Raw genomic sequence first — 14,457 nt, forward strand, 5'->3', positions numbered from 1 at the left:
TGGTTCTGGTTCTGATGGATGGGGCAAACATGACTACTGGCTTAGAATACACTGCTACGAAGATGAACATTAGAGAGTAAGGGCTGGACATGTGTGATTTCCTCACTGGGCGGCTGCCCACTCCCCACCTGAGAGAACGCTGGACACAGTGACACTTTAACAACCAGTTTGCCGAGCTCAACAGAGAACGAGGAATGGTTCTGTCAGACCAGTATGAACTGGCCGAATCCCACCACTGCCTACCCCACCCCACCGAGGAGCCCTGGTGGCTAAGTGGTTGTGCCGTGGGCGGCTACCCTCAAGGTCAAGACCACCAACCACTCCAAGGGAGAAAGAGAAGGCTCTCTACTCCAAGGTCAGTCTCAGAAACTCACAATAGTAGTTCTACCCTCTCCTACAGGGTTGCTGAGTCAGAATCGACTCGATGGCAGCGAGGTTTTGAGTTGACCCCAACATGCCTACATGCACACACCCTTCCTTACAGGATGACCAGTGTGGCTTGAGCAGTCTATGGACATTCACCATCTCCTCACACAGTGGGTGGCTTTGGGAGTCCCTTAGAGGTATACCGGCATGAACGCTGGTTGGAGAACGACTGTCACCCGGGCTTGGGTCTTGAGGGGGTCACATAACTACAGCCCTCCCTATGGGGACATGGGACTACTCCTTCCCAGGATCCACGGAAGACATCAGCCACAAGACAGGCGAACAGGGTAAGCCCCAGGGAAATCCCAGGCAGCACCCACAGACGCTGTTCCAGAGTATGGATGCAAGGCCCCAGCCTGGAGTGGGTTTGAGAGCGTGCCCCAGAAATTGGTCTCAAGACTGTAGCTCCATTAAATGCATTGACTGCATGGGCTGAGGGTGGGAAGAGGAAGGAAGACGGCTTCCACACACCCCAAGGTCCAGGAGTCACCTCCTAGCACAAGGAGAGCAGCACCACCAGGGAGCACAATCAGGTGCCTTCTGCCTCAGTACCAGCGCCCCTAACATAGAGCCCTTTTCACCTATCTTTCTGGAAGACCCCTCAAGAAATGTGAAAGGCACCCCAGAAGCAAAACAAAGCCCACAGAGAGAGGGCAATTGCGGGGTCCATCCACAACGCCGCGTCCTCTTCCGAGTCCCTGGGTACATGGGCCAAGACTAAGGTGCTTTATAGGGGCCCTGGTGACAGTGGGTTATGCTTGAGCTGACTAGATGCTCATCAGGGAGAAAGCTGAGGCTATTGGGATTTACGGCCACAGATTTAAACCTACACAGGGCCACCGAGTCAGAACTGGAGATGGATTAAGTTTATCTTTACTTAAAAGCGAGCTCATCGCTGATTCATAAGCAGCCACCTTGGGTCTCCAAGGCAGCAAACGTCTATAGGGGCAGACAGCCCCCCTCGTGTGGAGCTGGTTGGGCGTGAATGCTGGCCTTGCGCCTGCAGAGTAGCTGACGGCACCACCAGGGCTCCTCAGGACCCTTACTGTCGCTGGGTGCCGGCAAGCAGGTCCCGACACGGCGGCCCCGTTTCACCAAAGTCGAGCTGCCTGGTCCATCTTGTCTACGCCCGCTCTCTTGCCGTTCCTCTGCCTCATCCAGTATGTCCTTCTCCAGGGCCTGGTCTCTCCTGACATGTCCAAAGTCCATGCGTGAGTCACCTGCCTCGCCTCCAAGGGGCCCTCTGGCCTGACTTCCTCCAGGTCACAGCTCTCCGTGCAGCGGTCACTGGTCTGCTGCAGCACCGTCACACACATGCATCCATTTCTCTGCAGTCTTCTTTGTTCCATGTCCAACTTTCACATGCATACACCAGGTGAGTGAAAATACCGGGGCTTGGGTCGCACACACCTTAGCCTGGTGCTGTAGTGGTTACGCGTTGAGCTGCTATCAGCAAGGTCAGCAGTTTGAGGCCCCCTGGCGCTCCTCCAGAGACAAGGGTTTACACTTCTATGAAGACTTGAGTCTTGGAAACACACGTAGCAGTGAGCGGCGAGCAACCCTTCCCCTGAAGAACGGTTCGAGTGTAACGGAATGACACGCACACCACAGTCCAGTTAGCAAACCAGAGTTTTATACAATCCATATGAGCAGAGTTACAATACAAGTACGCATTTAAATACAAAGTCAAGGTCTGTTACATAAAACGTAATGAAACATTTCAATTTCCATTACCGCAACTACTTAAAAAGGCTCAAGGTCAAAAAAAGATCAAGCAAAATTGCTCAGGTAATAAAGTGCACCGGGGAAGTGGCCGCTGCAAGAGGCACCTTGGGGACCGCCGCCCAGGGGCTCCGTGCCTCAAGGTGAGTGATTCCCAGGGAAAGCGGTTCCCCAACCCTAAGCCTCTCAGCCGGCACGCTGAAGGACGGAGTCATCGACAGAAGGTATTTCTAAATAAAGTCAGGGAACGGAAGCATGAACTAAAACATCTATTTTCAAGACATTTATTCTGTGGAAGAACATTCCTCAGAGAAGGAAAATTCTTTGTGAGCCTAAATACTCCAAGACCGGGTAGCAGGCAGGACTGACATGATTCTACATGTCCCGATTGTTTAAAAATGCAAATGAGATGCCAGCCGTGGCACACCGTCAAAACTGCTTATGCAGATTGAAGACACGGGTGCTGGGGAAAACCACGAGATACATACACATCTAATTATGGTTCTCGTGAAATTCATAGCAGGTCTTCTGACAAGGAATGATACTCAACTAGGAAAGTATCCCCAAACCACAAAATCCTTCGAGTACAACCAGCACTTATACTTACAGATACACCGAATGGCAGTTGCTAATTAAGGTCAACACAATGGGTAGCCAGTACAGCATACAATGTGTAAGCAGGTGAGGACTGCCTAATCAAAGATTACGGAGACCTGAACACACAAGAGCATTTAATCCTCCAATATTTCACCTTACCATCATGTTACTGGGTAAATGCCCACACATAAAACGTAAAGCCAAAATCTACAGGCCTACTGCACAGTAGAAACTATTACCAGGCTAACCAAGCAGCGTGACATTTCCGCATGTTCCTTGTATTTGTTCCGCTGCCGTTGTTCTCAACAGTGTTTAACAGAACAGCTTCAGTGGCTTACTGGACGAAGGACCACACAGTGCTCGTCCGCCTGGGACACGCACTCACCCGGCTTACAGCGATGCCTGCTCTCTAGGCAGACTGCTTAAAAGCACTCTCCTCCCGTCTATTCCCACGGACTCTGCACGATCATCGTTTTCCTCCAAAGGAAACACACGCCAGGGCAGCTGGGTCGGATCCCTGTGATTCGGCCTGACTTGTGTTTCCAATGGTTTCTAAGAGTTCGTCAAGGGCTGACCACACAGGAGCTGGACAGCAGCACATGGACTTCATTCACGTCAGACAAGCTGTGCTTTGGTGCCAAGTTCATTTTCCTTTTACTCTGAAGAAGTTATTCTACCCACAACACACTTATGGATAAGGCCACGTCAACATGAGTCAACGTACAATTTACAGTCCTGGCTGGGGGTGGGTGCCCAGCATGATCTTTTGGGGTTTCTGACAAAGAGGAACCTGTGACTGGTCTGACTCCTACCGAGCAACAGCCTGCAGAGACTCAAGTCAGCCCCGCCCGCTGGCAGGTCCCTGCTCCCCCGGCACTCTGGGCTCACCTTTCACACACCACAGGTGGGCACAGGTTAAGTATTCCTGGTGAACCCAAATGTTCGATTCTTGGGCTGTAGGCTTAGAAGGAATGGCGACTGGGAATTTCTCTAGAAAATGCTGCGAGCCCTGCTCTTCCCTTGCTCTCCGGACCCCCTTCAACCAGTTCTGAGTCTAAAAAGCTCTTGGATCTGAAAGGCCTGACTGGATAGTTGTGATCTGCTCTTGGCTGGCTAATGTGTCAAGTTTATTAAAAGTAATGATTATATAAAACTTCATTATTAAATATTGAAAAGCAGGTTGCAAAATCATCTACGTAAAAACTGGTGGATTGAGCACCAGCAATATAAATAGTTTCATAGAAAACAGTATAAAAATCAGTACCCTGTCTCATTTCTACAAAACACGAATAGAAAGGCTGAAAAAATCCAGATGTTGTAAACATTATTGCCGAAATGTTTGTTTAAATGCTGGTGATCCGCTTATCAAATTACCTTTAACAACAAGAACAAAAAATCCTGAAACTACAAAAGATAGCCAACAGGGTCCCAACCAAAAAAGAAAAGCTAACGTAATTTCTCCAGAACCAGCTCCCCACTGCCCACTAACTCTCCGAAATCAATTTTTCTGGAGGGGCAACGATCAGTTATCTTTTGCGTCCCTTCCATTCCTGAATCAAAGCCTTGGGCATATCCTGTGGGTCACTCGCTGGCCCGCCTCTCAGCCAAGTCCGGCACGGTCCCCGGAGGGCTCCCAGGCTTGTCTGCGGCGGCGGCCAGTCTGTTCAGTTTGCCAACCTCTGCCTGCCAGCCAGGGATCTTCTTGGCAGTCATGTGCCGCCGGGCGTGCTTCGTCAGGTGGTCGCTGCGCATGAAACGCCGCTCACACACTGGACACACAAACTTCTTCTCCCCGGTGTGAGTTCTCCGGTGGCGAGAAAGTTCATCTGAACGAGCAAACTTCTTATTGCAGCCGTCCCAGCTGCAACTGAAGGGCTTCTCCCCTGGGAGGACAAAACAACATACTTTAGAGCAAAAGCTAATGCTCAACGCGCTGGTGGGTGGGTTACTCCCGGTTGTCCTTCAATTGTTCCCCCAGAACTCCGAGGAAGAGAGCATGAGCCCGTCGCACTGGGTGTGAGGACTCAGTCAACTCCAGGAGGTTTCCAAGCGCACTGCTCCCCACCACACCCAGAACGGCAACATCATCTTTCCAGAGAGGTTTCTACAGAAAAAGCAGTTCTACTCGTGGCCTGGGGACAGTTAAGACTCTTGAAAAAAAGTCACTTCTTCAAGGCTCAATGAGCAGACAAGATCTCCCTCAACTCACATTGCCTGGGACCATCGGCAAACACATGTCCAGATGGTCTTAGGAACCGAGACACCGATCCTCTATGTCTTCAGGCGGGCGCACCCACATGCAGATAGGCCAACATACGAAGTACCCAGCATGAAGACTGTTACCCGTGCTACACCATGCTTCAAGACAACATTTCATTGATTTGTAATTAGAAATAAGTATTTCACAATATATAATGACATATTGTTTTTTTGTGATGAGTCACTATGCTTTATGTTCAATTTGTCACAATGAAAATACATCCCGCCTATCAGATATTTCCACGACGATTCATAACAGTAGCAAAGTGACAGTGATGAAGTAGCAATGAAAATAAAGTTATGGTTGGGGTCACACCACCCCATGAGGAACTGTCTGAGGGGCCGCAACATGAGGGAGGTGGACGTGAAGCTCTAGTCCAAGCGTCAGAGCATGAGCAGGAGTGAGCGGTGAGCCAGTCTGCTGGGATCTCGGGAGCCTGGGGAAACCCACCAGCTAAGGACCTCCCACAGTTCTGCAGCCTGGAACTCAGGGCCATCTGGTGCATTCTGACCCTAGCGGACCCAGCAGAACTGCCCATGGGGTTGCCAAGACGTAACTCTTTATGCATGCAGACACCTCATCTTTCTCCCACAGAGCGGCTTGCAGCTGTTCACTACCTGTGGGTCAAGACCCGTTTGCGGGGGTCCAACGAGCCTTTCACAGGGGTCTTCCGATTCTTAACAGTAGCAAAATGACTGAAGTAGCAACGAAAATCCTTTTATAGTTGGGGGGTCACCACCACCTGAGGGAGGAACTGTCTGACGGGGCCGCAGCCTGAGGGAGGTGGAGAACCACCGGGCGTGTGAGTAGCAGTTCTGACTAAGCAGGTCTGCACCCCACAGCCCTCATCCTCACCGAGTTTTCAAAAACCCACCGTGGCCGGTAAGGTCTCATACGCTGTCTATTATGCAAGCTGCCTTTCCGTGGATCTTCCTCTGATCCACCCACTTTTGTACAACTCAGCCTCCAATGCAGCCGTTTACTTAGGAAGTGACCCACAAAAGGTTCTGAATGAGTGAGCTCAGTGATCAGGTACTTTCAGGCTGAGCAGAACTGTCCTCAACAGGGTGTTTCCGGGCCATCTCAGGAACCGGGTCTTGTACCATCCTGGAGCGCAGTCCACACTGCAAGCACACGCTTGCCAGGAACCACCACCTCCTGCCCACCCGATGCCCAGCTGTGGGGCAGAGGCTGGCCACTTTCGGGCCATTTACAAAATGCTAGTGAAGGGCAATGCTTGTCTTCCACACCACACACACACACACACACACACACACACGCTACCCCCCCTTCCTCACACCACACTTCCATTGCCACACCTTTCAGGTTGGTAGGAAGGATAGAAAACAATCTTATTGCTTTCAAAAACTTCCCACCTTTAAAAAGCTCAAGCATTTGTTTACAACGTGACATTCACGGCTGCAGCTACTGGGACCCCAAAGAGCCGGTTTGAACATCTGTTTTATGGGAGTCTCAACGGACACTGAACTTCGTTCAGCGTCTCCAGGTTTGAACTCTCCGCTTTCGTACTCGCTATTGCAAAGAAGCGCAGTCGAAACTCCTGCCGACTCGGTCCTTTCTTCAGTGTCCCTCCCGTTCACTGCTGTTCTACTGGCTCTAGCTCACTGCCACTGTCCGTGCCGACGCGTAGTGGCCCTACAGGTCAGGGCACACCTGCCCCCTGGGTTTCTGAGGCCGTGACTCCCGTTTCTTCCTGTAACGGACAGCCTGGTGGAAAACCAGCTCCAGAGAATCAAAAACACACTTCTTAAAGGGCGGGGCAGAGAGACTCTGGGCGGATGCTCTCAGAGGCACTTTGCTGGGGGAGTGGCAATCTTCAAGCTCACGCTTGGACAAACATGCAGGCTGAACAGGTGTGGGAAGGAGCGGCGTGTACATTAACTAGGGATGTACATGAGTCTACCTGTGCTAGGTGAAGGGAGTACACAGGAGGAAGCCAACAAAGCCTTCCCAAACGAATCAAAACATAATCAGACATCTACAAGGCAAGCGTCTCTGGGCCTGGGAGTCAGGACCATAGTTTGGGGGTCACTAAGGTCAATCCTACTTTAGTTAAGTACCAACTGGGTTCTTGAAAGCTCATGAGCCGCCTGCCACCAACGGGCAATGATGGGCCTCTCCCCACCTGGAGAAAGAATGATAAAATCAAAGGGCACATGGAAACAACCCAATCAACCCAAGCACCACACAAACCTCTACAACTGACACCTGAAGAACTAGGTGATGCCCCCTACCTTCTATTACCAACGACCCCAAGAACCATCACATCAGAGTCCTGGACGGAGAGGGAGAAACATGTGGACCAAACCCTGAAGAGATCAAGCTTACTGGCCAGATAGATTGCTACAATTATGGCTGAGTCACTCTCCAGGTGTGGAACTGAACTCACCTGTGTGTTAGAATCACCAAAAAGGCAGCATGTACGCAGTGCCAAAGGCCTGAGGGAGAGGGGGGGCGAGGCAGCAGGAAGCACAGGGGCACAAACAGAGAAGCAGACAGTACGTCGAGGGGATGCCCCGGCAATGGGTGAGATGAAGCACAATGCCCATGCATGGTTAAATGTACGATAGATGACCTGCTCTGGGAATCTGCGCCTCAGTCACAATGAAAAGTCAAAACCGTACTGCACTAGCTTCCACCTGTTAACGTGTCAGGTGTGGAAGAACTTCCAAAGGCAAATCTTACTAAGCATGAAAGTTAAAAACTCAAACCGGAAGCACTGCTGAGAGTCCATTCCTGCAGGGCTGCGCTGCCCCTGCCTGGCGGTCTCCAAGGCAGCGTCCTGGGGGCTAACTGCCACCTTTTTGTTTGAAGTGGAGCGCATTAAACTTCACCTTAAACCCCTGCCCGAGTCGATTCTGACTCACGGGGACCCAGGAGAACTGCTCCCCAGGATCTGAGGCTGTACGTTCCTAAGGGGCAAAGCCTCATCTTGTTCCCAACCTTCCTGAAGAGAGGCTGCTGAGTTCCACCCACAGACCCTGGCTTAGCAGCCCAATGCTTAACCCACACAAACAGCAAAACGGGCACGGACTCACAGGAGCCCCACAGACCACACCGGCAATTCTCAGCCCATCTACTAAAGCAGACTCTCAAGATCGCCATGAACATGGTGGCCCCGGGCCACACACACGCAGCCATGTACATGGCGGAGAAACTAGCGGAAATGAAAATAACATTCCCTTACAATAGTCTGCAACATCAACTTTTCAAGTTTTGGAGAAACCAAACTCACTGCCATCAAGTCAATGCTGACTAATAACAACCCTGTAAGACAGGGCAGAACTGCCCCGTAAGTTTCCGAGGCTGTAACTGTTTACAGGAATAGAAAGCCCTGTCTTTCTCCCGAGGAGCTGCAGGTGGTTTCAAACTGCAGATGTTTTGGATCAGAAGGCCCACACATAGCCACCAGGGCTCCTCAGTCGTCAGGGTAAACCCAAGTATGTTGCACTGATAAAGATGTTCCACAAACACCAGTGTAGTTTCTAAAATGCTGAGAATGACAGGGCTACTGCAACGTGAAGAGAAATGGACATGGCCCGGTGGCACAGTGGTTACGTTTGGCTACTACCTGCGAGGTGAGGAGTTCAAAACCAGCCGCCCCTTGGGAGAAAGACAGAGCTTTCTACTCCCATAAGCAGTTAGTCTCATAAACTCACAGGGGCAACTCGACCCTGTCCTGGAGTCGCTATGTCTCCATGATGACCAAGGGACAGTCACAACATTCGAGGACATTTGGAGGTAACTCAATGGACTTGTCTATAACAAAACTCATCGATGGCTATGCTAATGATAACCCCAGGCCCCTCAAAAGATTGTGAAGATTCTTCAGGACGAATAGGGAGGAAATCAGTGGGGCCTATGGAGGTCACAAGATCCTTCCTCACTAGTGGAGCAGCCCCGTCTCTCCCCGGGGTCCTCACACTTAGCTGCCAGTTCCACCAGGGAACGCGCCCAGGGCGTGTCCTACCACCCAGCAGGGTCCTGCTGCTCCAGCGCACTGTTTACCTGTGTGGGTGCGAAGGTGAGCCTTGAGGTGGGAACTTTTGAAGTAGGTTTTCCGGCAGCCAGGGAAGGTGCAGACGTAGTTCCTCCGTCGGGAGAAGTCCAGCTGAGGGGCGCCGTTTGGGCCGGACGCGATGAAAACTGGAGCAGGAGCGAGGGGCAGTAACCTGGTGCTCCCGACAGCCATCACGCTGGACGGGCAAGTGGCAGGCGGGGGGAGGGCGCCCTGGGGGAGGACCAGCATCACAGTTCCCTGAGGCACCGACGGTCCCATGAACACAGGCTGGGCGACGGTCCCTGCAGACGCTGTGGGGACAGACTTCAGAAAGGATGGCATCACACTGCTCTGTCCAGTCATGGGGATCATTTGGCAAAGGACGGGGGCGTTGGGGGCTGGGACAGAAACCAGAGGGCTGGCTTTCTTCGACAAGTCCTTTTCACAACTCTTTGGTGAGCAGTTCTGAACTGCAGCAGGCCACCCTGCCTGCTGACCTTGGTCGGAGGGGAGCAGGCCACCAGGGTTGTGCCGGCCAGACTGACTGGCTACCGCGCTGGTGCCAGTGGCGAGGCCTGCACCTGGCAGAGGCTCCCGGTGCGCTTCTCCGCTGCTGTTGCAAAGTCCCTGACCCTGAGTCTGGGCCCAAGGGCTGTGGGCAGGAGCAGGGCTCTCCCCCGTGTGGCGGATCACACTTGCGACCACGGCCCTGCAGGGATGGCTGGGGGCCGGCTCCAGTGTCCTGGGCATGGTGCCAGGTGGTCCACGCTCCACCTTCCTGCTCAGCTCTGTGACGGCCACAGCAGCACTGGGGGCAGTGGCCGGAACCACACGTGCTTTGGAATGCGCTGCTTGGGAGGGTACAGGTATCCCCGTTGATGGCTCCAGGAGATCGGGGCTCTGTGGAGGAGTCATACACTAAAAAAAAAACAAAAACAGTAATAATAAAAACTATAAATTGTTCTGCTTACATTTGAAAAAGGACTTGCTTAGCATGTTTTCCCCAATGTGTTAAAAAAGTCTCTAGATGAGACCGGTCTACACCTGCTCCCAGGAGCAGGGGGGGCTTCACGCAAGTCACAGAAGAGAAAGCATCCCCACTACTCTGCTTACACGCCCATAGCGCCAGTGCCCTGCTCTCCTGGACCTGTGCAGCTCTCAGGGGTCTTCAATGAGGGAAAATAAATCCATACGTTTCAGAATGAGTCTTTCACAACCTCCTCTCCCTCCCCCTCCTCCCCCACCAAGAAAACAGAATCTCTTTAATTCCCAGTGGTAAACACTTCACAAACACGCACCCAACACCTACCTGCTATCAGAACCACCCTAAACACCAGAGAGCCAATCAGTGAGTCTTATTGCTGCCACCCAGACCGCCCAGTTTTGTACTGCCCTCCCCAGGCTGGCAGAGGCCAGCGCCAGTCCGGCTGGAAGCAAGCCCAGCTGCCCGGTCACTACTTTCACAATCCGAAACCTGCCTCTCCTCCATCTGCTTTGCGCTGCACTATCCCTCAATGGGATGATGATGTTTCTTCTTTTAAAAAATTATTTATTGGGGGCGTGTACAACTCTTATCACAATCCATACCTACATCCATTGTGTCAAGCACATTTGTGTATTTACTGTCCTCATCATTCTCGAAACATTTGTTTTCTACTTGAGCCCTTGCTATCGGCTCTTTTTCCCCCTCCCTCCCCGCCCTCATGAATCCTTGGTAATTTATAAGTTATTATTTTGTCATGTCTTACACTGTCCGTCTCCCTTCACCCACTTTTCTGTTGTCTGTCCCCCAGGGAGGAGATTATATGTAGATCCTTGTCACTGGTTCCCCCTTTCTACCCCACCTTCCCTCCACCCACCCGTTAACATCATTCTTAGCACTGGTCCTGAAAGGATCACCTGTCCTGGATTCTCTGTGTTTCCAGTTCCTATCTGTACCAGTGTACATGCTCTAGGCTAGCCAGATTTGTAAGTTAGAATTGGGATCATGATAGCAGGGGGTAGGGTGGAGGAAGCATTTAGGAACTAAAGGTAAGTTGTATGTTTCATTGTTGCTATACTGCATCCTGACATTATCAGAAATAGTTTATTTCTGATAGCCATCTGCAGTTCAGCTTCTCCGAGCCACTCCACAGCGTCACAAGCTAGGAGCATACAAACTGTGCTCACGGCCAAGCAGGGAGAAGCCGGGGTTCAAGGAGGTCAAGACAGTCGGAGGATGACCAGGCGCTTTCCCTGGCTGCCATGGAGAGCTCCTGCCGTCCAGGGAGGACTCGGCACCCACCCAGGAGTCCCTGGGGAAACGAGCACGTTTGAAGAGCTCTCTCACATCAATCTGCAGGCTGTGGCTAGCAAGCCGCTGTCCACACTGGAAAGAGTTCAGGTTTCAAGAGATGGAAGAGCTGTCCAAGACAAAGCAGGGAGGGAGCCCGTACAACTTTCTGGCCAGCATCTCAGGCAATCTACCCGGTAACGCTTCAACAACACCTTCCTTCACAAAACTAATGCGTACCAAACACATCTCTCCCCACGTATCCTTACCAGAGTCGATAACGAGTGGAAGTCCTTTGGTAGTTCTGGGGCAGCTGTGTCCACATGCACAGAGGCAGGGGTGTCCCCAGAGTCAGAGACAGGCGTGAGGGGTCTTATCTTCAACAGGTCCCCCTTCTGGGACCTTTGCCCCCACGAGCTCATGCAAACAAGCGCCTCGACTGCCTCGATGTCTGTCTGCTCCAGGAAGCTGCAGGTTGACCGCTCACTGTCATGCCGCTGCCTCCCCAGGATGCACTCACAGATGTCCATGATGTCAACCTAGAAGGACCACACACCGGACACTCAGTCGGGCAGAAGGCAATGCACACGGGAACCCTGCACACACAGCACTCTGCAGCACACTAGCTGTTCGCTGGGACAAGGTGCTCACGTGACATGCAGGGTGGTTTTGCTTTTAAATCAGGGTTCTGAAGGGAGGAGTTTCCTAGAAAGCAGATCGTCAAAAGAGGCGAGCGCGGAGATCCTGTTTTTATATGGTACACGAGTACTGTCAGGCAGCCCTGGTGGCCCAATGAGTTACCTGCGGGGCTGCTCCCCCCAAGGTCAGCGGGTTGAACCCCCCAGCTGCTGCCGGTGGAGATTCCCAGGCTCAGAAAGCCCCGAGAGCAGTTCTACTGTGTCCTATAGGACAGCTATACAAGTCGGGATCAACCCGCAGACATTGCTTAAGTCCAGGTGCTGAGTGTGAACCTGTCCCCTGGGGAGAGTCACCTTGACCTCTGGCCCTTCTGAGTTCACAAGACCACCAGAATGGTGTCCCCAAAAGTTACATTTTTGAGAAGTGGATAGGGAGGACTTGGGGGGGGGGGGCATTCATCCTAACCCTGGTAAAGTTCTAGAGCAGCGGTTCTCAACCTGAGGGTCTTGACCCCTTTGGGGGTAGAACGACCCTTTTGCAGGGGTTGCCCAATTCATAACAGTAGCAAATTTACAGTGATGAAGTGGCAATGAAAATAATTTTATGGTTGAGGGGGGGGGTCACCACAACATGAGGAACTGTCTGAAAGGGTCGAGGCATTACGAAAGTTGAGAACCACTGTCCTAGAGCATCCACACAAACATTATTTTCATGTCACTGAACCCCAAGTGGGAGAAAGAGGCGGCTTTTCACCCCATAAAGAGTTTAGTCTCTGGACCCACTGGGGCAGTTCTACCTTGTGCCTCACTATGGGTCAAAGCTGACTCAGGGCGGTGTGCGCTGAAGGCCAGGTGTTCAATCAAGGTAGCTTTGTTGTTTCTTATCTAAAGCTAAATCCAGCCCACTGCCATCCAGCCCCCAGGCTTGGTCCTGCAGTGAAGCTGGTGCATTTGAACCTCGGACCTCCCAGTCTGGAGCTCCGTGCTTAACCCACTGTGCCACCTGGGCGCCTTAAGGCATTCGCTAGCGACGCCAGTAGATGGCAGAGGACTTAGACAACCCAGGTAACGGGTCCTCATGCTGCTGTCTGGCACACATCTCTACCAGCAAGGAGGGGTGGGCGGGCGTGGCCACAATGAACTGGTCTCAAAGTAACTTTACGTGGATCCACGTCATCCACATTGCCGTGACCCGCGTCCTATCAAAACTTTCCGCCTCCCAGCCCGCACCCCGCGGATGCCGGCCCCCCCACTGCGGGCACCCCGGGAGGAAGGGTCGCCCCTACACGTACCCAGCCGGAGCAAGCACGGCGAAGGCCGCCCGGGGGCGCCGCGGCCCAGCCAGCCCCGACCAATCCCCCGACCCCACGAGCGGCCTCGGAAGCTGGGTCCAGGCGTGCACCAGGGCGCACGCAGCCCCCGCTGTCCGCAGCGCTCCCGCCCGCCGCCCCTCCGGAGACCGGGCCGGTGACGTCATGCCTGGAAATAGCCCCGCGCCCGAGGGCTGGGCGGGGGCGGGGCCGCCTGCAGACGGCGCGAGACAAAGCTGCACGTCCGGGCGGCCCGGGCACACGCCCCCTCCCCCGTCCCCCGACTCCCGGCGCGGATCGAGCCCCCCGCGCCCGCGCGCCGACCCCAACGCCCGGAGCACGGACACCGCGTCCGGGGCCCTGCAGTGCGCGCACGGCGACAGGCCCGAGCGAGCATCCTCCGCCGGCGCCGCCCGGCCGCTGCCCGCACGCCCCGCTCGCCACCCCCACAAAGGCTGCCGCGCCCCTCGCGCCGAGCCCGGGGATGCTCTGTCACTCACCGCGCCCGTGTCCTCCGGGCCTCCGGAGCCCGGCGTCTGCATAGTGCCGGAGGTCAAGAGGCGACCAAGCGGCCGCGCGGCGTGTGCTCGGCGCCCAGCGGCGGCTGCACATGTGCGGCCCGGCGGCGGCCACCGCACTGGGCACCGGGGCTGCAGCGAGCGTGTGGGGCCAGCGCGCACCGCCGCCCGCGCGGAGTGCCCCGGCGCAGCGTTCCCGGCACGGGTAGGGGCGGGGCGGGGGCGGAGGGGCCGCGGGGGGCGGGCCCCGGGGAGGGAGAGGGCGGGGCACGCGCTCAAACCAAAATACACCGCCCCCTACCTGGGAGGATGCGGGGCGGCGGCCAGCCAATCCACGCGCCGCCCGTGTGCGGCGGGCCAATGGGCGCGGCGGGGAGCCGCGTGATCAGAGCCTGGCCGCGGCGTGATCAGGCCGGGCGGGCTGCGGCACGTGTTCCAGCCGGCGAGGGGGCGGGGCCTGAGGCCCTGGAAAGTAGGGGAAAGGTCCCGGCGGCGCCGGCGGCGGCGGCCTTGGCGGGAGCGCGGCGGCTGGGAAGGTGGCGCAGCTGGCTCGGGGAAGTCCCGGGCGCGGCGCGGCGCTGCGCGGCCCCGGGCTGGGCCCAGCTGGGTAGGGGCAGAGGAGGAGCTGCGCTTACAAGGGTCCGCCTGCAGCCGATCCTGCAGACTACCGGGGTGTGGGTTCGTCCCGCAGAG

The 14,457-nt window shown here is 54.5% G+C and overlaps 1 protein-coding gene across 1 annotated transcript; it reads right to left on the minus strand.

Annotated features, from left to right (window-relative positions):
- Positions 1 to 2,037: 2,037 nt before the first annotated feature.
- KLF11 (KLF transcription factor 11) lies at positions 2,038 to 13,953 on the minus strand. The gene is made up of 4 exons (XM_075557113.1): positions 13,747 to 13,953; positions 11,568 to 11,837; positions 9,035 to 9,944; positions 2,038 to 4,628 (listed from the first exon to the last, which is right to left on the minus strand). Exons 1-4 carry the CDS (start codon positions 13,786 to 13,788, stop codon positions 4,327 to 4,329), a joined length of 1,524 nt encoding a protein of 507 aa, XP_075413228.1. The 5' UTR covers positions 13,789 to 13,953; the 3' UTR covers positions 2,038 to 4,326.
- Between the last annotated feature and the right edge of the window lie 504 nt (positions 13,954 to 14,457).

This window comes from Tenrec ecaudatus, chromosome 8, assembly GCF_050624435.1.
Source record: "Tenrec ecaudatus isolate mTenEca1 chromosome 8, mTenEca1.hap1, whole genome shotgun sequence".
NCBI lineage: Eukaryota > Metazoa > Chordata > Mammalia > Afrosoricida > Tenrecidae > Tenrec > Tenrec ecaudatus.